Source organism: Panthera onca, chromosome E3 (genome assembly GCF_046562875.1).
Source record: "Panthera onca isolate mPanOnc1 chromosome E3, mPanOnc1 haplotype 2, whole genome shotgun sequence".
Lineage (NCBI taxonomy): Eukaryota > Metazoa > Chordata > Mammalia > Carnivora > Felidae > Panthera > Panthera onca.
Window position 1 is genome coordinate 3,341,773 of NC_138354.1, and position 27,994 is coordinate 3,369,766.

The window sequence follows — 27,994 nt, forward strand, 5'->3', positions numbered from 1 at the left end:
GTCCGGGGGGCGCACCCTGAGAATGTCACTGTTCGCTCCCGCTTAGATGTCGCCCCGGCGTTCACACAGCTGCCAGTGGACACCACGGTCACCGACGGGATGACAGCCACTCTGAGGTGCGAGGTGTCCGGGGCGCCCAAGCCCGCCATCACGTGGAGGAGAGGTGGGTAGCCTGCGCGGCCCCCACAGCCTGGCCACCGTGGGAAAGGAGCCCCTGGGCCAAGGCTCGTGTTCTCAGCCCCCTACCCCCACCGCCTGCCTTCAGTCAGTAAGGATGAGTAGCCGTCTGCCGAGCACCTGCTGGGTGCGGGTGCCGGGTGGGTAAGAAGGACAGTCCCCTGTAAGCTTCACAGAGCTCACGTCTCGAAGAGCAAACAGACTTTTTTCAAAATGTGTGAATATCGCTGTGTTCTGCCTAAGCCCTTCATAGGCCACCTTAGGCGTGTGAGGGGCTGCCTGAAATATAGGTACTGGATCTGGAGAAGTGCTTCCAGGACTCAGTTTCTCCATTTATGAAGTGAAGGCAATATTCGAAATGAAGAATAATACCCTTGTTTCTTTAAGAAAGAAAGGTGCCTAGGATGCACGCCTGAAACTAACAGGATATGGACGCCATTTGTACCCGGTTTTACAAAAGGCAGAGAGGGACGCCTCAGTGGTTCAGTCACTTAAGCATCTCACTCTTGATTTCGACTCAAGTCATGATCTCACCGTTTGCGGGATCGAGCCCCATGTTGGGCTCTGCGCTGACAGCATGGAGTCTGCTTGGGATTCTCTCTCCCTCTCTCTCTCTCCCCCTCCCCTGTGCATTCTCTCTCTCTCTCCCTCTCTCTCTCAAAATAAACACAAACATTTAAAAAAAAAAAAAAGCAGAGAAACCAAAGACTGGATTCTGCCAAGGTTCAAAGTCTGAAGCATTCATGGACAGCAAGACTCAGAAGGACCTTCCAAGATCCCTTCCCTGTGTGTAACTTAGCAGAGTGACATCAAAGGCAGACACTTTACTAAAGTAGAAAAGCGGAGAGAGGGAAAGATGGTTCTAGCACAGGCTCATCTGACACGTAACCCTCTCCATTCTACCTGTTTTCAGTCCCCATGAGGAGGGGCATCATGTCATGGGCTTTCTCTGTGGTTCCCAGGCCCTTCCACACGAAGGCACACATGTCCCTCAGTGAACAGCACACACGATCCATTCTTAACAAATATATGCTGAATTGTGTGGGTTCACACAAATGAGCTGGTCACGCTAGGAGGGCCCTCCTCTGGGTGAACCACGTAGAGGCTTCTCACCTCTCCCAGCATGTGACTCCTGCACCCAGACCAGAGCTGTTAAACGTGCAGGTCAGTAAGCAAGAGGGGGTTCTTCTCTTTTATGTATACATTTTTTCTCCCAATTTAGAATGTTTGATAGCTTTGTATAGAAAATCTGCAGATGTATACAGGTATAAAGAAAAGTCAGAGTCAGTCACCAAAGATAACAGTCGCATACATACATGGACGTAACTGGTTTAACCCATTTTCTCAGTATTGCACAATTAAGATTTTCTTGGTCTCGTCATCCTAAATAATGCGAAAGGAAACTGCTTTGGTTATTTTTGCACATACGGTTTCCACCTTACTATGATTATTTCAAGTTATTTTCTTGGTTTTGGTGCTAACATTCCCGTTTCTCTACTTTTCTTCAGGAAAACATATTTTGGCCAGTGGCTCTGTGCGCATTCCTAGGTTTATGCTTCTGGAATCCGGGGGTCTGCAGATAACCCCCGTCTTCATCCAGGATGCTGGCAACTACACCTGCTATGCCACCAACACGGAGGGGTCCCTGAGCGCGTCTGCAGCACTGACTGTGTGGAGTAAGGACCACAGGCCGCGTGGAACCTTCTGTTCATCATGGCTTAATCATCATGTCAGCTGTGCTTAGGGGATGTCAATACGCCCTTGGACTCTCTAATTTAATCAAAAGATAATGATTATTTTTACAACTAATTTATAGAAATCTGTTGAGTAATTAATTTTTCAGTTTCTAAAAGAATAATTAGAAAATGTATTCAAAGATTTAATGGGACATTTCAGGAGAGATTAAAGATTGACTTTTTAAAGTCAGTGGAGTAGGAAATATTAGCCCAAACTAGCCCGAACAACAAAACTGATAGGTTGGTTAATTTTATAAGCATTGTGTAAGAATTAACAGTTAAGAGTCAAGAGATAACATTTTATAGAAAGTATGTTTTTTCTGTAGTATCATTATAACCAACTAAAACACTCTTAGTATATTAAACGTGAGTGTTTTTTATATCTTAGGAGTGAATTGAAAATTTTTGATTTCTCCAGCTTTTTTTCTTTATCTGTAACACAGCTTTCTGAACTGGAGAATGATTTGTTTTCCAGACATAAGGATTCATTACCAAGTATCTCTGCCCCACCTTTAACTTCACTTGCCGGTGTACTTTTTCATCTCTGCTTCATCCATAATCTATAGGACTAAAAAAAAAAAAATCGTTCAAAAAAGCAAAAGATAGTGCTCACTGATCTTTGTAAAGCTTATCTCTATGAAGAGAGAAAAATTTAACTGGCATCAGTGACTCATTTGTTCAAACACTGTCCTTAAAGAGAACCTGAACTATCGTGCTTTATTTCATGTCCGTTTGGTTCTCTCTGGTACAGTTTGTGTCCACTTTGAGAAATGACCCCTTCTAATTTATTTAGGTGTTATAAAAACACCAGGACTTTTAAAGAGGCACGAATTCGAATTCCCCCAATATTCTCCGGTACCAAAAAAGAGGTCGTGTCCCATCTCGTGGTCCACTCCGTTGACCATTTCTGATTTGTCATGTGTCCCTAACATGTGAACCTGACATTTAACAGCTTGTGAAGAACTATGTCTGTGTCTCTGTAGGTCACCCTCCAGAAAGTTCTGTAGATCTGCTAAGATTCAAAACCTCGCAACACTAGAGTGATGGGTGTGCTCTCGGGGGGGCCTGCAGAGCACATCCCACCCTTTACCTACTCTGTTCTGTGCGGTTGCGGGGGATTCCGCCCACCCCCTTCCGCAGACACCCAGTTTAAAGCTCAGGTCTTTCCGGGACACCGCGCTCCAGGCGGTCAGGCTGGGCCCCGACCTAGTCTTAGGACTCCCATGTTCTGGGCTCTGTTCCTTGGGGCCAGAGCAGGGTCCACCTCACAGGTGCACGGTGGGGGGGTTCACCGGCCACAGGGCTGTCGCCGGGCCTTTCTCGGCCAGCCACTGCACTTCTGAGCGCCACTCTCTAGTCCTGGAAGCTGGGAGTGGTGCTGTCGCAGACCCCACGAGGTTGTGTGAGCATTAAATAGAACAATACAAATGGAAGCACTTTGCAAAGTCATGACGTGCTGTGCAGACAGCAGAAATGACCAGAATGTTAATAATCTTGGGAAAGAACCACGGTTTTAACCTAAGACCGCAGAACCTAATGAACATTTGCATACGGTCTGCGTTCTCGTTGTCCTCAGGAGGGTTGAGAGGCTGGGGAGCGTTCCCAGAGGGGAGGGGAGGCCTGACTGCCCTGGCCGCGCTGTGGAGAGCCTGCTTCCAATTCCCTGAGTGCTTTCATTTACGTTCGTTTTGCCAAGATCAGAGAAAACTTGGAGGCTTTTATGTTAGGTGACCAATTCATTCCCCCCTGAGGGAGGAAAGTCTCAAGCATGTAATTCTGTCTGAGTTGTGACTTGTGTTTTCCCAGATCGTACGTCCATCGTTAACCCTCCCGAGGACCGCGTGGTGATTAAGGGGACCACGGCCACTCTGCACTGCGGAGCCACTCATGACCCCCGGATCACTCTCCGGTCAGTTCAGTCACTCACAGCGTTTGGGGCTCATTCATGTTCTGGGAGCTTAGGAGATGAAGTTGAGATGCGAAGGGAGAATTTGGGCAACTTTGATTTCAGCCACAGATCCCTGATTACGGCATCACACGGTCTTGGGCTCCATCATTAATCACACAAATCCCATTTTCCACTCCAGCCTTATGTATTATTTACAGTGAGCTATGTTCCACTCCGTGGCTTCAGTACAGCTTTTCATGATTTTTCTGCCAAGGTTAATACACTATCTGTAAAACGTACTTGTCAGGGGCTGATACTTAATGAGAGAAAAATCCGGACAGATCGAGTAGGATTTCAGCAGCGTTTATGCTGGGCTGTGTAAGACTTGAGAGGGGTTCCCTCTGCTCTAGGTTGGTTTCATGGTGAGATGGGGAGTAAGGCAGGCCTGTACCCAGAGGAAAGGCGGCCATGGTCACCTCGTGCATGTAGAGGAAAATGCGCGTAAACACCGGAACTAGATACCTTGAAGCCTCACTGAAGGGATTGTAATATCCCGTCTTTGTCCGAGTTCAGGCAGGAGGGTAATGATGAAACCTGTGCCCCTCTGGGGAAATGCAGGGCAGCAGACACAGGTGACTGGGTGGTGAGCTTCTTCCCAAAGAGCTGCCACCTTCAGAATAGTTTTTAATTTTCAGAACCAGCCCCGAAAATAAATCTAGAGAGAATGATACGGTCATCCTAGAATTTTCAGTCTGGCCTTAGCCCAGCCAGAAGGCACACATTTAGCCAAATGGATAGACTCAACATGCCTTCCTTCCTTCTTGAACACCTCACTGTGAGCAGAGGGAGGGGCCTGCTGCCACATACATTTTTTTTTTAATGTTTATTTTTGAGAGAGAGAGACAGAGCATGAGTGGGGAAGGGGCAGAGAGAGAGGGAGACACAGAATGGCAAGTAGGCTCTAGGCTCTGAGCCATTAGCACAGAGCTTGATGCGGGGCTCGAACCCATGAACCGTGAGATCATAACCTGAGCCGAAGTCAGACGCTTAATGGACTGAGCCACCCAGGCGCCCCTGCCGCATACGTTATTAACTGGATTCAGAGACTGAGCTGTTTGCTTACTCTTCTTGAGCAGACGTTTGGCAGATCGTGAGTTTCTGTACTTTCACCTGGCTCTCTCGAGTTCCCGAGAGCTCAAAAACCAAGTTTGGTTTAGTTGCAAGAATGTCAAAAGGAAAACCCACCAACAAAAACTAATGGGCCAAAGATTACCGAGAGAGTCCATGGAGGCCGTCTTAAAGATGTTGCCTGGAAAAGAGCACATTCATTTCTAAATGGTTTGGGAGTAGGATTCCAGAGGAGGGAGAAGGACAAGCTGGTTTTCTGCAACTGTAAGAGCTCACCCGGAATCCCTCTGGACCTTTGCAGTTTTCCCGTAGCTTTTTATGTGTGAGTAAACAGAACTGGAGCCTCCTTCCGGAGGGGTTTTAGATGGCTCACTCTTGGGGCACTGCTCGTCCCAGGGTTCCTCTGCCCTGAGAGCACCGCCCCTAAGGGATGATCTCAGCTGAACGTCATACCCCAGAGCGAACGATTTATTCATTTCCTTCTTGGGGGACTACGTCTGTTCTGTCTCAGGGTAACTTCAGATAAGCAGTTTATTAATGTCTATGCTCTGTGCATATTAAACCTTTAAAGAGCTGGGTACATTTTGCAAACCCGAGCACATTATTTTGGAAAGGAAAGCCAGTTATGTCCCGCTGTCCAGCAGTAAGTGGTGACCCCTGACCACTGACACCAAAGGCCGGCCAGGCTCTTAATTGATTCTACATTTGAAAAGAAAAATGTGCTAAAATTGTCATAACTAAAGAATTAAATGAGAAAGAGGTGCAGTTTTAAGAAAACAAGTTTATGGGGTGTGATCTTTTTCCAGGAGTTGGGTAATTCCACTCTGAGGAGTTCTGGGACGGTCATTGCCCCTTATCCAGGCAGCACCCCTGTCCTCCAGGAACATTCCTGGGCAAAGTGCGAGGTACAGTGTTAGTAAGTGACATGTGTGATCATGACACTGTACAGACTTCCCGTCTCGAAACCCAAAGGCCAGTTCGGTGTTCTCAGTGATCTTCACAGACCCATTTTTAACTTCAGCATCTGTTTTTGTCTTGTGGCCAAGATATTTGGTTGCTTTTCTTTATTCTTTCTTTTAGATATATTCACATGTCATGAAATTCACCCATCTAAAGAGCACACAGTTCAGTGGCTTCTGGTTCATTCACAAGGCCGTCGGTCGCTCACGATCCTAACCCTCTGGCTTGATCCTAACTGGAGAGCTTTCCTAACTCACGACTCCCTGCTTGGCCCACAGCTACGTGTGGAAGAAGGACAATGCAATCATCACCCCATCTGGCAGTTCCAGGATCGTGGTGGAGAAGGACGGGTCCCTTGTCATTAGCCAGACGTGGTCGGGTGACATCGGAGACTACACCTGTGAAATCCTCTCGGAAGGGGGGAATGACTCCAGGACGGCCCGGCTGGAGGTGATGTGAGTGTTGCCGCCGTGGAGCGTTAACTACCTCCTGATTGCTTGCAGCGCTGTGGTCAGCCATCCCGAGTCCAAGTGACTATTTTTAGCACGTGTGATGCCACTTGGGTCCCCAAGCCAGCCGTCAGGGGCCATGGCCTCATGCCTCACAGGCATACAGACTTACTTACGGGTTTTGTTGGAACCTGGAAATGAAAACATTCCACTCTTGGTTCAGATGGTTTGGTACTTGGTTTTCACCCTCCTATTATTACCTTATCTCCCCCGTTGGCACCATATCACCCATTTACCGCAGCGCCTGTAAGCAACAGCCCACTTTGCCACGTGACGCCCGCAGAACTCGGTGAGGAATGTCAGGCCAGCCCACTGAGGCCAGACCGTTCGGTGACAGCCAGGTATGTGGCGCACTGAGGTCAGCACCACCTGCCTGTCTGTGGTAAACAGCTGCTTTCCATGAAGTCTTTGGAAATCCTGGAAATGGCAAGCAGCTGATCGAGACCTCCTGGGCGTCCCGAGGGCCCAGGAGGGAAACCACTGCCTTCCTCCATCTCTGGGCCTCTTTATAAAGCTCCTCTCTGTTCCCTGGCAGGGGCTAAAGAGCCTGCTGACAAATTTCCTTTTCCTAATATGTAGTTATTTGTTCTGTTCTTTAAGAATGGTGCCTCCCAGACAGTCCCTGAGCACAGCCATACCAAAGTAAGATCTGCAAACAAAGCAGCAGGGCAGGGGCTCCAGGGGCGCAGGCCAGCAGCCCTGGCTAACGTGGGCCGTGCGAGGCCATTAGAAAAGGCCGTTTCAGAGGTTTTTCTTACTGGTGTCTGCCCACCTCAGTCCAGGAAGGAGTCTATAGACAGAAGCCACTCCCTGAACGTACAACATGAACAGTCTGCATACAGAGCCAAGCCTCCAGCCGAGGGGGTTCACGGGAGAAGGATACTTGCTAAGGGCTCAGCACATGGGCTCCTGGGTGTGTTGCACACACGTGTGAACACGTGAACAGATGGCAGCTGGCCTAGCTCTGTTTCTGGGATTCCATGGGTTAATGGTGTTTAGCAGCTGGTCCAGAAGAGCCTTGAATTGTGCCTCCAGTACCCGGAAAGGCCTGTTCTCCTGCCTAGTTGGCATCTGCAGGGCGACTCCTTGTTCTCGTTCGTACGGTCGGTCACCTGCTGGGACTGAAGGTCATCCCGGTTAGTCACCAGACAACAGGTGCCCCCAGCCCCCGGGTGGGCAGGATGTCTGCGGGGGTCAGGTGCTGTGGCCCTGTAGCTTTGTGAGTGTGCGTGAAGTGCCAGGTGTCCCCGCCCCACCCTTAGCCGCTGGACCTGCCAGCCCTGGGCCCTTTCTGCCCTCCTGGGCTCACCTGGTCCTCCACCCAGGGCCTCAGGCTGCTGCGGCCGTGTTTTCTGCCATCGCCGTCTGAAGGACCCCTGCCTCTTTTAGGGCTCAGCCACAGGGTCACCCCTGCGTGGGGACCCCAGGGTGCCTCACGGCTTCCCAGCATTTGCTTGGACCTTCTGTCATAGCACTGATCGCATGGGCTGCAAGTGCCCGTGTTCACTGGGCCTGTGCACCGGAAGAGCCTGTTTTCACGATGCTTTCACTGCTGAAGCAGAAACACCCGGATGGCAGGCCTTGCATTTTGAGTGGCTCACGATGCTTTGGGACACCACAGGGGCTCCGACGTCCGTGTCGGGTGGTCCACGCATGCATGAACGAATAAATGTGTGTAGGTTACCAGCCACCGGCGGGGCTCCTCCCGATTGGGCCCTCCCTCCGATGCTCACATGCCCGGGGCTTCTCCCTCTGAGCACACAGGCTCATGTTCCACTGCGGGGAGCCAGCCCGGCGCCCAAACCCCCTGTCGGATCTGGGCCTGTGTCCTTCCTCCTTCCATCATGTTGGGAATTGTTTTTTTTTTTTAATTTTGACAATATTGGGAGTACACATCCGGCACATTCACACGATCCACTGTGCTATTCACATTTTTAAAGCTACCTATGAGAGCTCTTAGATCATCCGTCATTGGTAACAAATAAATGAGTGTTAGCATTTCATAAGGACTCTGTCAGCAGAAGCCAAAATTGCGTGCTTCCAATGCAGGGCATGCTTTTTATTCTGCACTACCTCTATGGTCTACTGATTTACATATCTTCCCTTCTATTTGCTTATTTGATTTCCTCTGAGTAAAATACATTTTTCAGCAAATGTTGCCATATCTATAAAATAATAGGCTTTCTGTAATGGTAAGACACCTCATCTCTAAATATAGAAATATTTGCAGATTTGTGATTCAAACCAATTGAGGTACAGCGGGTTACAGAACTGATTTGGAAGACAGCGGTTCCTTATGAATTGTGAGTGTAATAAACACTCCACTCTTGCAAATCTGAATGAATTGAGGAAGTTGTAGGTTATAGCCTGGTCTGTCTTTAGACCCAGATAGGTCTTAACTGTACGACATCAGTAATGACAATAGTAATGATAATAGTCGTAACTCACGATTGAGGGGCATTTTGTGCTTCTCGGAGAACTTTCAAATCAAGCTCGGTAACATTTCTGTGATTTACTCTGATGACAAAAAAAAAAAAAAAAAAGAAGAGGAAAGAAAAAAAAATCTCATACTGCAGAAGTGACTGAGAGGTACTTACAGCTAAATAGTGTCCTTCAAAAGAGGCTGAAAGCCTGCTTCCCCTGCCTCCCCACTTGAGTTAAAAGCTACTTAGTTAAATATAGAAATTAGCAGCATCAGAAGTGGGCTTTTCAGAAGCAGACCATCCGTCGGTTTGCTCTCAGTGTGTGTGTGTTGCGTGTTCTAGCTCCATCCTCTGTGCCAGCCTGGTTGGACTCCTGGCCCGTCACGCCCAGGACAATGCCGGAGAAGTCGCGGTCCTGGCAGGGCTACAGGTACCTCTTGAGGTGCCCTCCACCAGCCGGGCTGGACTGGACCCCCTTCTCCAGCTCTTCCTGACTTGGGGCAGCTTAGCCCACTTCTCAGCCTTGGTTTTCTCAACTGCAAGATGGGCACGTTATCATTACCTTAGAAGGCCACTGTGAGGTTTGAACGAACCAGTGCTTATACCACCCTGGCCTGGAACCCAGCTCACCCAGTCATGGCTCCTGTTCCTTGCTCACTGTCCCACAAGAAGCACCATTGCTCCTTCACCAAAGCATCCTCCCACACCCGGGCTCAGGAAGCTTCTCTTCTATCCTGCTTTATTTTTGACCATGTTCCGTGACCCTCGGACACACTAGGTATGTCTGTTTGCCGTTGAGCTCTCGATGCCTGGAATGGTGCCCGGTACATAAATGTCCAGTAAATGTCAGAGTGAGCCTCACCCCCCGCCCTCACGAGGCTGAACTGGGCTTGCGTACTGGGGATCACAGAGGAGGAGTAATTTCTGAGGGGTCTGCCTTCATCACCTCCCCGAGAGGAGAGGCTCCCACAAATCCACGTGGTCCCGGGTTGTGCCCTATAAATTAACCGTCCACAGGGCATCACGAAACGGCCAGTCCCCGACTGGTCGGTTGGGCGTGCCTCTCCTGCTAGTTAGCTAGTTCCTCTCGGGAAGGAGCTGGTTTGGCCGCCCCACATCCCAGAGCACCTTGCTGCATTGAACACACCAGGGGAACTAGGCTCCTGGGCTTTATGGGTTGAGTGATTATTAATCATTTAAAGACCCAATTAGCTTTGCATCTTTCCTTCCGAGATCAGAGACTAATTCTTAGGAGTCTGGAGTACAGAGAAAACTTAATTTATGGAGCCGACCGCAAGACTTGGACCCTGAGGCAGGGAAGAGATTTCTCTTAGTAAAGCCAACCCTCACAAAGCCATCATAAGGAGTGAACAATTTAACACCATTTCTCGAGAGTTGCCAGGGCCCCCCCGTCGTCTTCACCCTCAGAGTGAAGTCGTAGAAGCTGGGTTTGACCAGGTCATCATTTGTGCGTTAAAGGGGCCGTGCTTCCATATAGAAAAATACTTACCTGAGCCTCTGCTGCACAGCAGGCCGGCTACAGCCACAATTTGCCAATTGCTTTCGGTCGGTCGTTCTCGAAGCTGTTTTCCCCAAACACACCTGGCTTAATCCCCTTTCCCTACGGTCCCCGTGTCTCGTTGTTAGTGTCTGGTAGTCTTGTGGTGTAACTGGCTTGACAGGGGTTCCCCGCCACCCCCAAGTTCTCTTTAAATCACAAAGTGACTCGGCACCGGCCTCATTTCTATTGTTCGCAGATTTCTTTCATTTGTCACCCTGTCTGCAGATCCCTGTCTGTGAGTTGCTCTGCTGATCATTTATCTCCTTTCAAAGTTGGCAGAGAAACGCCAAGACACGGTCTATTTCTATTAGATCAGATTCTCTGAAATGGACTCAGAATATATTAAAGCCTCATTTATCGGTTATTGATGGTCAGGCAAGTATTGCGCAAAGCTTCATTTTCCCGATAACCAAAACTTACCATTTAAAGAAACCGTTTACGTCTTCAATGTATATTATAAAGTTCTTTGCATTGGGAAACAGGTAACATTGAATACAAGAGATATCACAGAGGGGATTTTCCTATAGGACAGAGGCTGGAACTAGGAAAGGTCTAAATTTCCTTCTGACTCTGAGCTCTGCAGTGTGTAAAACATCACGTTCAGCATTGGGCCACCATCTTGGATGTGACCATGAGCCCATGGAGAGGACTGTGGGGCAGCGGTGGACGAGGGCTCATTATTTCTTGATGATGAGTCACATCATGTCTTTGGGCACCGCTGGGCTTTAGGTCCCTGTTCCTACACTAAATGTCGCAAAGCTACGTTGCCTTTACATTTCCAAGGTCTTCTCATTGTCGCCTCCGTCTCAGGCACCTGGCTGCCATTTTGCTGTTCAGGGTGCCTACTTCTAGAAGACCTTAGGGCCTTCTTGTAGGGGGCTTTTGATCAGCTGGGAAGAGGGAAATCACAAACCCCTCTTAGGAGAATCACATGCCGAGTGAGAATCAGCAAGCCCTGAGGGGCAGACAGAGGGACTGTGGTGAGAACCCTCCACAGAGAAGTTCTCAAGTTCCTCGCACAGGAAGTGGCTGTGAGTAGTAGTCAACCCTCCACCCCCCAGAACAGAAGCTATCTGGTCACCGGTCAGATCGGTCCTCTCTTGGTCCTCCTTTTAGGCTAAGAGAAGCATGATCTGACATCGAGTGCGAGAAGCCCCATATTTTCCCAGCTGTGGGAGAGCTGTACTTTTAGAATTTAGGATTCGATCCTGCACAGCCACTTAAGGCCCCCAGACGACGTGTGTGGGGACACAGGAGTTTCTCAGGGGCCACAGGCTGAACGAGAGCAGACTCTTCACAGCCTCGGGTCCACAATGGCCAGTCTTGTCCCCAGCCTGCCGTGTGCCCCCACCTCTCGCTCCCCGGATCTCCTCTTGGAGTCCGGATGTATATGTCGGCCATGGATGCTGGCTCCTTAACCTCTAGCCCAGCTTTTGTCTCCCAGTCTGTCCCCTCTCCTGACTGCCTCCTGTGTCTCTCTGACACTTTCCATTGAGTCGCCCTTGGGGTCCCAGTTGTAGCCCTGGAAAGTCAGCGTTACACAGATAGCCCAGAACTTTTGAAAACGGGTGTCTCTTACTTGCCTTCCTCCGTGACTCAGTGCAAACCCTGTGTTCCCGCCGCTGCTCCAAACCTCCCCCTAGTGTTACCCGCGCCTTCAGCAGCCCCTTCCCCTTCCTGTCCTCCCTGCCCAAGGGAGCCTTCCCTCCTCCTCCGCTCACCCACACCCGTCCCAGCCATGCGACCCCCACCTCCTCCACAGACGGCCCTTCCTGCAGCCCCGCCCTGCATTCCGCCCACTGTTATTTCCAGAACCATCCACGGCTCCTGACCTGCGATGCCTTGCCTCGTCTCAGCCTGTATACGGGCCTCGTGCTCCTCCTCAGCATCTCAGCTCTGGGAGAGCAGGACTGTGACAGCCTCTCCCTCCGTGTCCCTACACTCCACATACGGCCCCAGGCTTGGGGAGTGTTCATTTGTTAACCCATCCACTCCTGTATCGGTTGATCCATCCGTCTGCCCCACATTTTACTGCGTGCCCACTCTATGCCAGCATTGGCGACGCCAAGGTCAAGGAAAAAAGGCAGAGAAGGGAGAAGAGAAATCTTCCTTCCCTGGAGAAGGGAGGCAGATCCATAATCAAGCAGGATGCAGTAGGGTTCCTGCTCCCGTAGGGCTTCAAGATGTTTCCTGAACTGAAAAATCTGTAGATTGCAGTGAGATAGAAGTGGTTGGTTCTGCTCAGGAATTAGTCGTGGGTGAGAGGGAAGCCGAGCCTCGGAGGCTGAGGTGGATTTTCTGATTGGCGCGACTCTCCCATCAACGGGACGTCCCGTGTGAGTGCACGCAGGTCACGGGGTGGCTGGACTCGGGAGCCACAAGGCCTTCGCTGTGGCTGGAAGCGTGACGCTCAGGAGAGCAGCCAGTGTGGGCTAGAGGCTGAGCTGTGTAGCAGGGAGTCGTCGCGGGCGCAGCGGGGAGCACGTGGCAGGACCCCCTACAGCGGCAGCAGGCAGGACGGGCGGGAGGACCGTGTGGCGCGGCCCTTGGGACAGCTTGTGTCGGGTGGGCTGAAGCTGGTCAGTGGCGACGAAGCAGACGGGTTGGCATTACGGGCGTTTCTAAGGAGGGTAGGTAGGATGTGGTGACTACTTAGAGGCGCGTGTGTGTGAAGGGGGGACGGTGGTGAGAGTGGAGATTCTGCAGTGTAACCACCGACCCAAAGAAGGGCCCACACCCCAGTTTCGGTGAGGAGAATGATCCGTGCCTGTCAACCCCCAGAGAGAATCCCTCTGCAGCGTGTCACTGGAAGTGCCTCCTGCCCGCTGTAAGATGCCGCCCAGGGCCTCCCGGGACCTCTTCTCCGTCCCCCCGGCCCCTTCAGGCTCTCGCGGGGGCTGCGTCTGCCTCCAGGGCCTCGGGGCCGCCCGCACGTCTCACGACTTGGCCGTGAGTCGGTGGTGGGGGGCCTCGGGCCCGTGTGGGGCAGCGTCCGCACGTGAACAACGGTCCCGGGCACCAACCCGCCCTGTCAGTCCTCTGAGTTAGTGCTGGTCACGTCAGCAAGCCTCCCGGCTTGGGCACGTCTTTGCAGTGCGGTCCTGACACCGACTCCCCGGAGGTGAAGGGCACCGTGCGCCACCGCAGACACCAACCGCAGCTCCGCGGCCCCCGGGCCGCCTGTGGTTCTGGCCAACCCCCTAGCATTTGAAGCTTCCCGCCACCCCAGCAGGATGGATGATTCCCGAGAACAACCCACAGAACTCGGTTAAGTGCCTGATTTCGGTCTTATTATAGAGGATAAAATCCGGACCAGACGTACAAAGAGAAGCAAGGGCAGGGTCTGGGAGGGTCCCAAACACAAAGCTTCCACACGTGTCTGATTCCCGACCAGGAAGCTCAGCTGAGCTTGGTGTCCATAGTTTTGCTGGGGCGTCATTATCACTGGCTCGGGCCCCTGCTCCCGCCCCTCCATTTCCAGGAGATCAGAAGGTCTGGCTGATCTCACTGGCTCGACGCCCCAGCCCTCTAACCACACGGCTGGTCTCTCCAGCAGGCGAGCCCCCTCCTGGAACTCTGCAGGGCCCCCCCCCCCCCACGAGTGACGCTGTTGGCAAAACACAGGTGTGGCCTGACGGGCCCACCATGAACAGCTAAGGCGGCCCCTCAGGAAATTCCAAGGGCACCCCAGTGCCCCTTAGAAGTTCCACCCCTGGGAGCTGGGGCAAAGACCAGACCGATTCTTTATGATACCACGGTCTTATTTGGAATACTTACCCAAGTTTATCTCAGTTTGTTTTCAGGTTGGGACGATTTCAACAACTGTGGTTTGGTTTGAGAACAACCCAATTCCAGTAGGAAAATGGGGCACAGGGAAAGGAGAAAAGATATTTTTTCCTGGCATGTCCTTCATAGGCGTCTTCACTGGGAATTTAAGGAAGAATCAGTTACTGGAGAGCTCAACAGAAATAAAAGCTCCCTTTCTGATTTAAAACCCAATCCACAACTAAAGAGAAAACAAGCCAACATTTCAGGCTCAAGTTGATTCTTTATTGTACTAATTTAAAGTCTCCGTCTACCCTGGAAATATTAGTTTGTTTATTAACGGTGTGCCTGGGTTAGAGAGAGCTGTGTTTCTTAGGTAGCTGCACACACATAACAGCTTAATAAATTTCAAAGTGTAATGAGTACGCTTTTTAAATTAAAAATAGCAAGTATAATTATGGCTCTTTGTGCTGACCTATGTGGGTCAGCAGTAATTGATGTCTCAGAGAGACCATAGACTAGCTAGTGGGTGAAACGGGTCCACATGGCACCCCTCTCCCAGTACCACCTGAGGACGTTTATAGAGGAAGCTGTTCCCGACGGCCACGAAACAGGGTGCTGCTCCCAGATTTGTGAGACATGAAGGTTAAGCACCAGACTAGGGCTGCTTAGGATGGTGTGATTGCAGGGGCGCCTGGGCGGCTCCGTCAGTTAAGCATCCGGCTCTCAATTTTGGCTCAGGTCATGGTCTCATTGTTCGTGAGTTCGATCCCCACCTTGGGCTCTGTGCTGCCGGCATGGAGACTGCTTGGGATTCTCTCTCCCAGTCTCTCTCTGCCCCTCCTGCACTTATTCTCTTGAAGGAAGGAAGGAAGGAAGGAAGGAAGGAAGGAAGGAAGGAAGGAAGAAAGGAAGGGAGGGAAGGAAGGAAGGAAGGAAGGAAGGAAGGAAGGAAGGAAGGAAAAGAAAGAAAGGGATTGTATGGTTGCAGACTGAGGAGAAACCATACAATTGGACTTTGAAGCTTTGTCACCAGTAAATCCCAGTAAAGACCTTTTCTATTAGTAAACCCCTTTCTGTATTTATTTGCTTCAACTGTGTTTCCATTCTACAGCCCTGCTGATGTTCTGTTTACTATTTCCATGGGGTTTTCGAGTTTTCTCCACATTCCCCTGAGTTCTTCCCCTGAACCCCGTTATCTCGCAGAAGACAGAATGAAGCCACAACGTCATGTGGTCAAAGAAGAGGCAGCCACTGTCTGGGGATACCTGTGGACATTCTGGCAAATGAGCCCAAGGGACTAGGGTCCAGAATTTCCCAAGTTAAATCTTATTTCCTAGGCCCTTTCCTGTTTCTGTGGCTCTCCGCCTTCCCATTAACAGCTTCGGGTTGTAAGAACAAATTGCTGAGTGAGTTTTCTCAATTAAATACTATATTGTGTAAAACTTGGCACTCCCTCCCCATCTAATCCCAAAGCCATCATCCCTTTAATCTCTACCAGAAGGATTTAATCAAATATCTTTGGCGAAACAACCACGTTGTTAATGGAGAAGGTTTTCGGGTGGAGAGGTGGTCAGAATTTGTGTCCGGGGCATAGTTTGTTTCCGTTTTCAAAACATTCCCCACCGGGACTGTGCGATGTGAGAACCAGGCTAACCATCGATTCTGATGTGCACCCTTTTTTTCTTCCTGTTCCTTTGCGCCCAAGTGAACTGCCTCATTCACCTCAGAACCTCCTGGCCAGCCTGAACTCTTCCCACAGCCACGCCGTGACGCTCTCGTGGGTTCGACCCTTTGACGGAAACAGCCCAGTCCTCTACTACATCGTGGAGCTGTCTGAGAACAGTAAGTGCTGAAGCAGAGTTGTTGCCGTGGACGGATTTCTCTCCGCGCACTCAGTGTCCTTGACCTGTACTTCTGGCACAGACCCCAAACCAGTAGAAAAATGTGATGATGCTTTACGGAGTTCCAAATGAAAAACCCCACTCTGGCTTTTGGGAAAGATACAGGGTGCCGTGGGAGGCTGGGAGGGACGAGAAGGAAGCACAGGGAGCCTCCCGTGAGAGCCCAGATCTGGGCCTGAGCCCCACAGGGAGGCTGTGCGCACACCCGTTGGGACCGTCCCAAGGGTGAACTTGGACGCAGGGAATAGGGCCGCCCCCTGGGGCTGCTTGGGAGGCAGCAACAGCACTAGTTAGCATTTCTGCCTGTCTCCTCTGGCTCGGACTCGGGCGAAGTATTCTCTGGGCCTTCCCCTTCTCCCTTCCCCCACGCCTTGGCCTCTGCCAGCAGGAGCTGGCTTTGCTCCCCGCCCTGCCACCATTCTCTCCTCCTATCTGTGGGCCAGCGGCTCCTCTCCTGCCCCCTCCACTCTCTTCTCGGGAAGTCAGGGCAACCCTGTGATTCCAAGGGGCATCTTTTCCTTGACATCTGGGTTCTCCAGCATCCTAATCCTCCAGAGTCACGCTCAGGGCCCCGTTCCTCCATGTCTCTGTCCAGTGGTCTCCCACACTCCTCCAGAGTGAATTCAACTCCTTTGAACCCTGACCATCCTCAGTGCCTTGGTGCGGCCTTTCTAATCTCCATTCCAGCCCCAAGGCCTCCTTGGTGACGAACGCCACGAATGGCCCTGGGCCCCTTTCTCCTCACCTGACCCCACGCCCACATCCGCGCTCTGCGTTCTCGGACACAGCTCTGCAGGGCCCGGTCTCTGTCACCAGGACAGCCTCCAACTGGTGCCCCTGCCTCTACTCTTCTCTTCCAAAGCATTCTTACCCAGGCAGGGACACTGATCTTCTTATCTCCCCCCGCCCCCACAGGGCTTAGAAGGAAACCTTCCTCGGAGCCTGAGCACTGTCACCTCCCTCCCCCTTCCCACTCTGCTCTGTGCCCGGCATGTGCCAGGCACGCTGGTTTCACGGGCTGCCCGCATGGCCCCGTTTCCCTCGTCTGGAATGCTCACGGGGCTGGACCGTCACCCTTCACTGTCACCTCCTCAAAGACGCTTTCCAGCACACTGGCTCAGTGTAAGCTTTCACCATCCAAGCTAGCGTCCTCCCTCGGCCGTTATTCCAAACTCCTCCCGGGCCTCCCCCAGCGAGGAGCTAGCCAGACCACAAGGAGCTGGACTCCTGTGATGGTCAACATCACGGGGCCCTTGGCTTGTCTCATCGCGACATTGTCATTCTAATTGGGTCCCTGTTCCAGGACAGCTGGGAATGGTTCTCTCTCGGGGTGCCCTCTGCCGAAACCTGAGTCAGCCTGGCCGAAGTCCACATGGCTCGCTGGCCCGCTCAGTTCTGCAGGCAGAGACGTCCTCCGGTCTCGGTGACCGCTTTTCCTAGGCGCTCACCAGCTCGCACGCTCTTCTGTAATTGCTGACTTAACTCACCGAGCTTCTGCTAATTATCTGTTGTACTTCTCCTCCGTCCTGATGCTGTATCCTCCTTCAGATCATCACGTGCCCATGCCCCATCAGGCACTGGTTGATGCTCCTTTCACAGCTCAGGGGCCCGACGTGCAGAGTAAGTCACTGGCCGGAAGTCACACGGCTAGTGGTGGCCGAGGGCGGGACTCCACCCAGGCTGTCTGCCTCCGGAGGCCCTGCTCTTAATGAGTATCAGGCATCTACAAAGAAGTCTCACGGGGCAGACGCTTCTCTCTCCCACCTCGGCGGCGAATGACGGAGGTGAAGGCGTTGGTGGCCTTGGGTTCTGGTCTGTGTAGAGATTAAAGGGAGCCGCTGCGTGAACCTGCCCGTACTTGCGTTGGGCACCTCCCAAACCAGTCCATGGAGGGATGTCCCAGAAGGGGTAGTTTAGTCCCAACTCCTCCGTTTCTAAATTTACACCCTTGGCGACGACGGCCTCCGTTTCAAGCACCATCTGAGGACGAGGTGCCCGATGCCCAGGCCCTGCTTCCCCTTGCCGGAGGCTTCTCTGATGGCCGGTGTGGTCTCTTCCTTCCCATCGGGGGTCAGGGTATGAATGGGGACCTGTCTATACACCGCTGTCCGCTCAGAGAGGGGAGTCCTTGGCATTATTTATTAAAAACACCTGAGAAGGTAAGGTTTTCCTCAGGGTGTCCTGGTCACACAACCTGTGAGAAGCGTGGGGCCAGACGATGGTCTGCGTGGAGAGAGTGAGACAGGAGCAGAGACCAGGCCCGGGCGTCCTTCGTGTCTGTGTCCCGGGTCCCTAACATTCGGTAGGCACTCAGCAGGTGAACTGACTCGGGTCTCTCCGGTAGCGCCCCCTGTGGTGGACTCAGGCTACAGTCCTAGACCCCCTCCTGAAAGTCAGGTGCTCGACCATCCTCGATTTACTAAAATAAGACACTGCCTCAAAATGCCCACACCAGCTGTTTTCTCATCAAACTGCGGGAGCTCTTGGCTCTGCCAGTCGGGCGTCTTGCTCGAATCGGGCACGGGCTTCACACGCAGTCATTCATTCCACCCATCTGTCCATTCACGCCACACGAGGTCCTCGTCGGGCACCTGCTTCACGCGGAGTGCTCTGCCGCGGGCCGGGATGCGGAGCCGAGGTGACCAGTCCCCGCTGGTTAACGGCAAGGGGAAGGTCAGGCTCGTCACCGCGTCCTGCCCCATAACGAGCTCTCACCGAGGTACGCGCCGGTGCTGGGGGAGTGCAAGGTCAATCAGAGAGCCTCCAAAGGGAACAGGCCTCGACACTTGGGCCGGGCAGAGGACAGGGGCAGCATCAGCCCCAAAGCGTGAGGCTCAAGGCACCTTCAGAGGCAGCCAGCTTCGCAGGGACTACGGCAAGGGGGGGTTGGGCCGGAAGGTCACCGGGTCGTGCGAGAGCATGTGCCAGGGGGGAAACTCTTCCTCGGTCTTCGTGCCCCAGCTCAAATATGGCTTTCCTCTAAACCTCTCCTTGACCCACAGCCCCTTCGTGCCCAGACCGAAAGTCTCCACACCACTCCATGTATTCCCCTTGACTATTTAGTCCCACATGTAATAGCTACTGGTCTGCAGGTGTGCCTTCTGGCAAGACTGAACCCCTTAAGGGCAGGCTGGGCCCAATACTCCTTGTACCCATGATGGCCAACAGAGAGCCTGGCTCAGACGGGATGACTCTGTGGGCGTCCGGTCCCTTCACGTCACTGCAGAGGGTCCTAAGAACATCATTAGTCCCTCATTAGCCTCTGGCTCTCCTGCCTGGACCTTTCTGGAGCTGGCTGAGACTCCCATCTGTTTTTCTTCCAGAGCATGTGACATAGAAGAATCTAGAGTATTCTACACTATTATTATTGTTGCCCCAAGCATTATTATCATTACATGAAAAATCTAGAGCGGATTAGGTGGTCGTCTCTGGGCCGATCCTGATTCCTCCTGCATGGGATACGAGTGTGGGCTATGTGGAAGCTGTCCACCCTGTTGTCTACCTTCCAGCCACGGCCAGTAGGAAGACCAGCACTGTCCCCCGGGCCAAGGATCTGGTTTTGATTTTTATTAGGAAGTGGTGTCCTTAAGGAACAGCTGAACAGGCTAGCTAATTATGGTCAGAAAGAACAGCTTAGCAGCAATACGGTAAAATGGAATTTATATTTGGCCTACACCCCACGCTGTGCAAGTGGGCGATTCTAAATGACTCCATCCAGACGCTCCATCCATCCGGCTACTTGGGACACCGTCTGCAGCCGGCTTCCCCTGGCAGGCTGATTGGGATGCCGTTCTCCTGGAAACCCGGCCTCCTGCAGGGGCCAGACTGGCCTGGTTAGTGGGGGCGGTGGGGGGGGGGGGGGCAGGCCCCTTGCAGCACCTGCTCTCACCACATGCCAGCCGTTTCGAGAGGTCTCTCCAGAGCTTCTGTGGAGCAGAACTCTGGAGCTTAAGCTGAGCCTTTGTCCGTGCATTTGCCTGGAGTTGAAACCCCGTACGGAGAGCGTGTTGGGCCCTCACGGGCGTCCTGTGGATCGCCTCGCTCTGCAGTTTGATGCGTCTCCTTGCCGAGCCAGGGCTCAAGGAGGGCAGCAGTGTCCCAAGACCCAGTTCGAGGTACATGACTGGGGGAACACGTGGGGTCTAGTGGGAGACGAGGGAACCTGGGGGGCCTGAGTTACGAGGGCACAGGGATTCTTGCGGCTTGATAGCACGGACCCCGTAAACTGGCGGAGAATTGCAGGGAACAGCGAGAGCACTTGGCCCAGTGTCTTAAGTGCTCGTTGAATTGGATCAAGAGTAATCTTTCTTTGAGATTATGACGATAAGGCGGGATAGCGCCGGAAGGCACTGCGCGAGGCTTTGAAGTGGACTCGGAGACAGATCAAACACAGATTACCACGCGGCTCCTACAGCAGCCTGCGGGGCTCTCTGACTCCGTAGAGGCCGGCACCTTTCATTGCTTTCGAGCTGTGCTACAGCTCCCTGGGCCACGGAGAAAACGTAAGTAATGCAAATCCTCCTTGTCCATAGAAGTGCAAATACATCGTGCCTGGTTATCGGTGGTTCTTGGAGTCACTGCTTATGGCCCTGGAGATAGTGACCCACCAAGCTTCCACCTGTTTGCGAATTCATTTCGGCAGTGCTGATTGTTGACACAGGTGCGCCCTTTGAACTCCCTCTTGGTACATTCGTAGCATCTTCCTGGCTCCTTCGTGAATTAATGAGCTACCCAGAAGCTTTAGGATGTGTTCGTTTTGTATTTGCATGAGAGCCTTGCAAGGGTTTCCGTGAGCTTCCGTGATAACCCGGGTATTTGGGAGAGGCGGCACTTGTCTTAGTCTGTGCCCCAAGCTGAGCCCTTCCTGTGTTCCGTGAGCGGGACTGGACGAAGGCCCTCCTTCCACGGCTCGAACACAATACTTGAGGTCTTTCACCAACTGGAGAGACGGTCCCTTTCCCGTGAATTTTTCCCAGCCTTAGCCCGTGTCCCCCGGCACGTAGTCGCGGGTGACAAACCCGCTTATACAAAAAATCCAGGTTATGTCGTTCCACTGAGTTCTTCTTTCAGTTTTTTAACAGACGTGGGTATTTGTAGTTACGGTTTGGCCATCACGCCTTAAAATATTTGAAGTTAATTAAAATATAAAATAACTTTGTAATTCGGATTATTAAACTTAGGCATGCTCACTGGTAAGAATTTAGAAACTGGGACGCCTGGGTGGCTCAGCTCGAGGATCAGACAGAGTCGATCTTCAGTCGGTTGATCATCCAACTCTTAATTTAGGCTCAGGTCGTGATTGCAGTCGTGGGATTCAGCCCCCGTGGGGCTCCATGCTAAGCATGGAGCCTGCTTAAGTTTCTTTCAATTTCTCTCTCTCTCTCTCCCTCCCTTTCTCTTTCTCTTTCTCTTTCTCTTTCTCTTTCTCTTTCTCTTTCTCTCTTTCTCCCCCTCCCCCTTCTCTCTCCCTCTCTCTCTCCCTCTCCCCCTCTCTCTCCCCCTCTCTCTCCCTCTCCCCCTCTCTCTCCCCCTCTCTCTCCCTCTCCCCCTCTCTCTCCCCCTCTCTCTCCTTCTCCCCCCCTCTCTCTCTCCCTCTTCCCCCCTCTCTCCCCCTCTCTCTCTCCCTCTGCCCCTCTCCCCCACTCACATGCGCTCTCTCTCTTTAAAAGAAATTTAGAAAATGGGGCGCCTGGGTGGCTCAGTCAGTTAAGCATCCAACTTCAGCTCAGGTCTGGATTTTGTGGTTCCTGAGTTCAAGCCCCACATCGGGCTCTATGCCGACAGCTCAGAGCCTGGAGCCTGCTTCGGGTTCTGTGTCTCGCTCTCTCTCTGCCCCTCCCCTCCTCCTCCCCTGCTCGCATTGTGTCTCTCTCTCTCAAGAATAAACATTGAAAATAAATAAATAAATCTTTAAAAAATTGAGAAATTACTTCAAGCACAGAGTGAAAGCAATCACTACAGTCCCTTGCGAGTTGAACTCCTGCCCTCCACACACGCCCTTGGCCCCTCTGCCCCAGGTCCTCCGGGACTTAATGCCTGTCCGCCCTCTCTCTTCCAGCTCTGCTTCCCTCTGGGCTTTTCCCTCCTCGCCGGAGAATCACCCCCTCATCTCTCATTCACACCAGCCGCTCTTCCCGCGGAAGCTATAACATCGCTGTCCTGAAAGACGGGCGGTGGGCGGTCGTGGTCGCGGTCGTCCTGAACGGCGGTGCACCTGTGCTCTGGACCCCCGCCGCTCGCAGCACTTGGCTCCCTTGGCTCGACTCCCGCCCCCCTCTTGGTTCTTAACCCTTATCCTTCCATCTCTCGGGCCATCCCGCCCGCGTTTTCCTCTCCTCCCCGCAAATGCTGGCATTCTCTGCTTTGCTTGCTCAGCCCACAGGTCTTCACCTCCTCTGTGCCCACCCCCCGCCCCCCGCAGTGACCCCGTGCCGCCGCGGCTCACCTGTCGTCCCCAAGCTGCCGCCCTAATACGTGTTCATGACCTTGACCTCGGCCCTGGGCCCCAGACACTCGTGCCCAGCTGACCCACGGGCTCAGCAGACTCAAACTGTCAGACTAGAACTCATCACGTTTCCCCCAAGTAGCTTCTTCTCCAAGTTAGAAACACAGACCGTCCCCCGTCCTCCACAAATCTTCAGTAACTTCTGTCGTTTGACCTCGTGTCTGTCCAGCCCGTGACCCTTCTCCGTTCCCGCCACCTCTGCCCCGACTGGCTGCCTCCCCATCACATGAGTCCCTCCACGTCGCCTCCTCAGGCCCACCCTCACCGAGACGCCAGCGGGAGCCCTCCAAACACACACGTGCCCGAGCGAAGGCCTTTCCCCGCTCGAAACCCTGGGGCCCCTCAGCGGAGGCGCCATGGCAGGGCTGTGCGTGAGCCTCGCGTGCCTCCGTAATCTGCTTCGGGGCCCCCAGAGCGTGTAGGGCTCCAGACAGCTCAGACGCTAGTCCCGAGCCCGTCTTCTGGCCAGATAGCCAGCCCTCTTTCCTACGGAGAGATGTCATCGCTTAAAGTCTGGATTCTCAGCCGATGAGCGTGGTATCCAGCACTGTTTCCATCCGACGGCCACCTGCCTCTCCAGGTTTACCTCCAGCCGCTCACTTCGCTGATTATGCTTGAGCGACAAGGTGTGGCTCATAGACCCCTGAACACGCCTCATTCCCGGTGCCGCTGCCCCTCGCTCAGCCTGTCTGGAATTCTCTCCCCATTCCTACCTTCTGTCTCAGGTCAACTCCCTTGTCGCATTTCCTCCATGCAGTGCCCCCTGTCTCTTCCTCTGGGAGGGGAGCTGCCCCCAGGTCTCCTCTCCGGGGGCCCTATTCCCAGATCTCATCTGGGGGGTGTGCTGTTCCCAGTTGTCCCCCTCTGTGGGGGTGGTGTCCCAGGTCTCCTAGGGGAGGGGGTGCTGTCCCAGGTCTCCCCCTGGGGGGAGGGGGCGCTGTCCCAGGTCTCCCCCTGGGGGGAGGGGGAGCTGTCCCAGGTCTCTTCCTAGGGGGAGGGGACGCTGTCCCAGGTCTCCTCCTGGGGGTGGGTGATGCTGTCCACAGTCTCCTGCTCAAGTAGCAGCCATATCGAATCACCCGATAGACAAACCAGGCCCTTAGGTCACCAGCAAAGGCAGGACATCAGCACGTGAAAATATCCAGAAGGAAACACTAAAGAATACTTTTCCTCCTCCCAAGTTTACAAAGATATTCTCCTATGTTTTCATTCAGAGGATTTTTACTTCGCACTGTCCTTCGATTACTGATCCTCCTGAACACATTTTTCCAAGTTCCTTGGCTTTTTGTGCTTTGTCTCTACGATCTGTCGATTTCTTTTCCTCTATTTTTGTATCAAAGCCTTAGGGTTTTTTTCCTGTCATTTGTGACACGGATTTTTTCAATTTACTTTTTACTCTTGATTTTTGTATTTTTGAGTATTTGAGTATATTTGTATTTTTGAGTATTACTTTTTGACATACAGAAGTATTTGGTTTTTATATAGTTAAATCTATTGGTATTTTCGTTTATGATTTATTTCGCTGCTTTTATGTTTGGATATTTCAACACTTGTAAGCATAAAATACATGTTCTTTAAATTCTCATCTGGGTTTTTTAAAATTTTTTTTAAATGTTTATTTATTTTTGAGAGAGACAGAGACAGAATGCGAATGGGTCAGGGGCAGAGAGAGAGGGAGACACAGAATGCGAAGCAGACTCCAGGCTCCGAGCTGTCAGCACAGAGCCCGATGCGGGGCTCGAACCCAAGGACTGTGAGATCATGACCTGAGCTGAAGTCGGATGCTTAATTGACTGAGCCATCCAGGCTCCTCTCATCTGATTTTTAAACCTTTACTTTTTCACACATTTAACTCTTAAAAACTCATCTGAACTTAGATGTAAGTTTGAACTTAGAATTTTTACTTTTTCCAAATGACCCTCATCTTCCCGACACAGTTCATTGAATAATCCATTTATTTATGAATGTTTCCCTTTTTATGTATTCAGAGGCCCTGTTTATATAAAAGTCTGTTTAGGGGGGTTTATTTGGATCCATCGATTCATCATCTGGTTTTTGGCCTGGTTTATATTTTAGTTGTTTTAGTTCCAAAATGTGTATTAATTGCTGATAAAGCAAAGTTCTTTCGTCTTATCAGATTTTTGCTAGTTCTTGTTGCCTGTTTATTTTTCTTAAAAAAAAAAAATCGGAATTATTTTGTCAGGTTTCAAAATTAGTCCCATTGACTTTTTAGTGACATTAAGCTTATGAGAAGTTTGATGAGAACTGACTTCTTGGAGATTCTGTCTTCCCATCCAGAAAATAGCATGCTTCTCCGTTGCATTAGCTCTTTTTTTGAATTGTCTAGGGAAGTTGACAGGTTTGCACCCATTGGTGTGACACTTTTTTGTTGAGGTTATCCTAAGATTCTGTCTTACTGCTACTGAGAATGGGATCTCCTTTCTATTCTGTCTGGCAGCTAGTTCTAAATTTTGGGCTGTGGCTACGGCCCTGGTTCCAGTGTTTGTTCTCCATCTAGCCGCTTTCCGTATTCTCTTATTATTCTCATGATTTTCCAGTCGGTCCTCTTTGTTTTCAAGGCAGGCAATCATATCTTCTCCAAGTAATAGAAACTTATTGTTTCCTGTTTTTTAAAAAAATAATCTCACAGGGTAGGGGCGCCTGGGTGGCTCGGTCAGTTGAGCATCTGACTCTTGATTTCACCTCAGGTCAGGATCCCTGGGTCGTGGGATCGAGCCCTGCCTTGTGCTTTGCACAGAGCGTGGAGCCTGCTTGAGATATTGTCTCCCTCTGCCCCTCTCCCCCACTCACGCTGTCTCCCTTTCTCTCTCTGAAATAAAATTAAATTAAAAATAAAATAAAACAAAACTTACAGGGTTAGTCAGAATAATTTAAAAGAATAATCAGCACAGTAGTGCCTCTCTTTCAGTCTCTGATCTCAGTGGAATATCTACCAGGGTTTTATTGTTATACATGATATTGACTTTTGGTTGCTTATTGATGCATAATTTACATATCATGAAATGCAGAGATCTTAAGCGAGTTTTACAAATACAGACACAGCACATAGCTCGTACTGCAAATGAGATACGAAATGTTTCCACAGAGCGGGAGGTTCCCTCCTGACCCTTCTCCACAGTCTTTCTCCGGCAAGGGCAGGCACTCGGCAGCCCTCCTCCTCCATACGTTGGATTGGCCTATTCCTGAAATTCGTAGAAATGAATATGATATTGATTTGAAACAAGTTTTTCATCGTTTAATACATTCCTCCTCCCATTCGTGGTTCTTCTGATATTTTTAATTTTTATGGAAATGTATTCTTTCTAAGCAAGTTATTCCTAAAATACCAACATTCCACTTAGCAATGCCCTACACCTTCCACACACGAGCATCCCGCAGCTCCACGGCCCTGACACAGATTCCCGGAGGACCGTCCTCTATGCGCCTTCCAGAGGTGACGCAGTGAGGAACTTGGTCACCATCACCACATGAGGTGCCTGAGCCTCAAGGTTGAAGTTAATGTATTTTTCCTTAACTTGGAAAGGAACACTGTCTCCCGCAAGTTAATATCGTACTTGCTGTTTGCTAAGAACGTGACAGAAGAAACATGAGGTTGGAAGAACACGTCTGGGTCTCCGCGTCTCTCGCTGGGTCTCGGGCAGAGTCGTCCCTGCGGCCGGCATCTCTGCTGTGAAGACATGTCTGTTTCTCCTGAGCGATTCCGCAGCTTTCTTTTCAAACTCTGCCATCCAGCGCGGTGCTTTTTCCTTTGGCCTCCAGGAAGCCCGAAGCTAAACTGAGTGCTTAGCTGGATACCTGAGTCATCCCGGGTGCTCCCAACATCCCTCTGTCTTCCTCTCCTTCGTGATTTTGGATTTGTGTTTTTATTTTCACTTTATATCCAATTTTATGTGTATTTTCACTTAACGATGTTTAAATCTTCTTTAAAAGCAGCAGACCTCCAGGGGCACCTGGGTGGTTCAGTCGGTTAAGCGTCTGACTCTTGGTTTGGGCTCGGGTCATGATCTCAGTTTGTGAGTTTGAGCCCCACCTCAGGCTCTGTGTGGAGCCTGCTTCAGATTCTCTCTCTCTCTCTCTCTCTTTCTCTGGCTTGTCCCTGTTCATGCTCTCTCTCTCAAAATAAATAAATAAACTTAAAAAAAATAAAAGACTGCACACGTGTGCGCACGCGCACACACACACACACACACACACGCCCGCACACAGAGGGACCAAGTGATGCCAGACCAAAGTCCTAAACCATAGAGAGCCATGCAAAGTCATTGAGCGACACCATGTGAGCTCATCTAGAAGCTGGTGGATGGACCTGGCTGTGGTGGTGTGAGCTTCAGAGGCGGAAGGAGAGAGCAGGGAGGTTGCTTTTTCTGAACTGATGGCTGAGTTCCCTGGAAGGAAGGGGGCCAAGGGCGGCCGGGAACCCCGGGCCTGGGCCGGAGGGCTGCAAGCCCGCACTGAGGCGTCAGTCTGGGGGGATGATCGGCCAGCTGGGCCGGAGCATGCTGGGTTTGAAATGATGCTTTGGAGTTGAGGTGGCGATTTCCCACAGGCGGCATGTCTTTTCTCGAGTAGAGAACGTTCTAGTGGCCACTGGTTTCTTGAGTGGGGCACCTCACGTCCACGGCTGGTCGGAGACTAGCTTTTGGAGGGCATTCCCTGGGGCCCGGGGCCTCTCCCGAGCCCCTTCCCGGCATCGTTAGGAGAGGCGGAAAGGGTTCTCCTTCCTCCGCAGAGAGGATCTCGAGGCCGTGTGGCTCAGCTCTTTCTTCTGTGGCCACAGAGTCTTTTCAGGCAGGGCCGGGCAGCTGTCTTGCGCACTGCTCCCCACGAGCTCATTTGCTTCCGTGTGGCAGCCGCTCCCGGCTGTCACTACACAGTATGTCGAACATCTTCATCCCCGCTTGCGATGACGCACTTAAAAGCCGATGGCTTTGTGCTGTTTTGCTTGCCCAAGTTGCTGAGACTTTGTTCTCTGTGCTTCAAATCGTTTGAATGCCGTCTTCGAAACGTAGCTCATACAGGTATTTTCTAACAGCCTCAGAGTTGTTAGGAAGTATTTTATGGCTCAGCTTATTTTTGTTTGGGCTTTTGCATACGGAACCTTGCTTTAAGGGCATTTGCTCCCATTTTAAAATCCATGCAGGATTTTACTGTCGTGTCCCAGATATTTACTGATCTTTGTTATCCTGCTGTCATAGGCCCAGAGAGGGGCCGAGGTGGAGGACTTGGGGGGTTCTCTCTCTCTGTACTCCGCAAGATGTGGAGGTGGGCAGGGAGCCCACAGAGGCTCCCACAGCCTCTGCTCACCTCGTGGGTGGCCCTTCCCAAGCCTGTCCCACACTGATGCAAATTAATGCACAGGTCTGCCCCTCGTGACCACTCAGTGCAGAATACCAGTGGCCCTAGGATGTGTCTTCCCT

General features: G+C 51.7%; 1 protein-coding gene across 2 annotated transcripts in view; it reads left to right on the top strand.

Moving 5' to 3' along the window:
- Positions 1-27,994, top strand: part of SDK1 (sidekick cell adhesion molecule 1) — an 882,012-nt gene that overhangs the window by 661,470 nt on the left and 192,548 nt on the right. For both annotated transcript variants that reach the window (XM_078440087.2, XM_078440088.2), the window contains exons 10-14: positions 47-163; positions 1,686-1,853; positions 3,720-3,822; positions 6,168-6,344; positions 15,856-15,992. In XM_078440087.2, the coding sequence (XP_078296213.2) occupies positions 47-163; positions 1,686-1,853; positions 3,720-3,822; positions 6,168-6,344; positions 15,856-15,992 (702 nt within the window). The remainder of the gene's footprint in view (positions 1-46; positions 164-1,685; positions 1,854-3,719; positions 3,823-6,167; positions 6,345-15,855; positions 15,993-27,994) is intronic.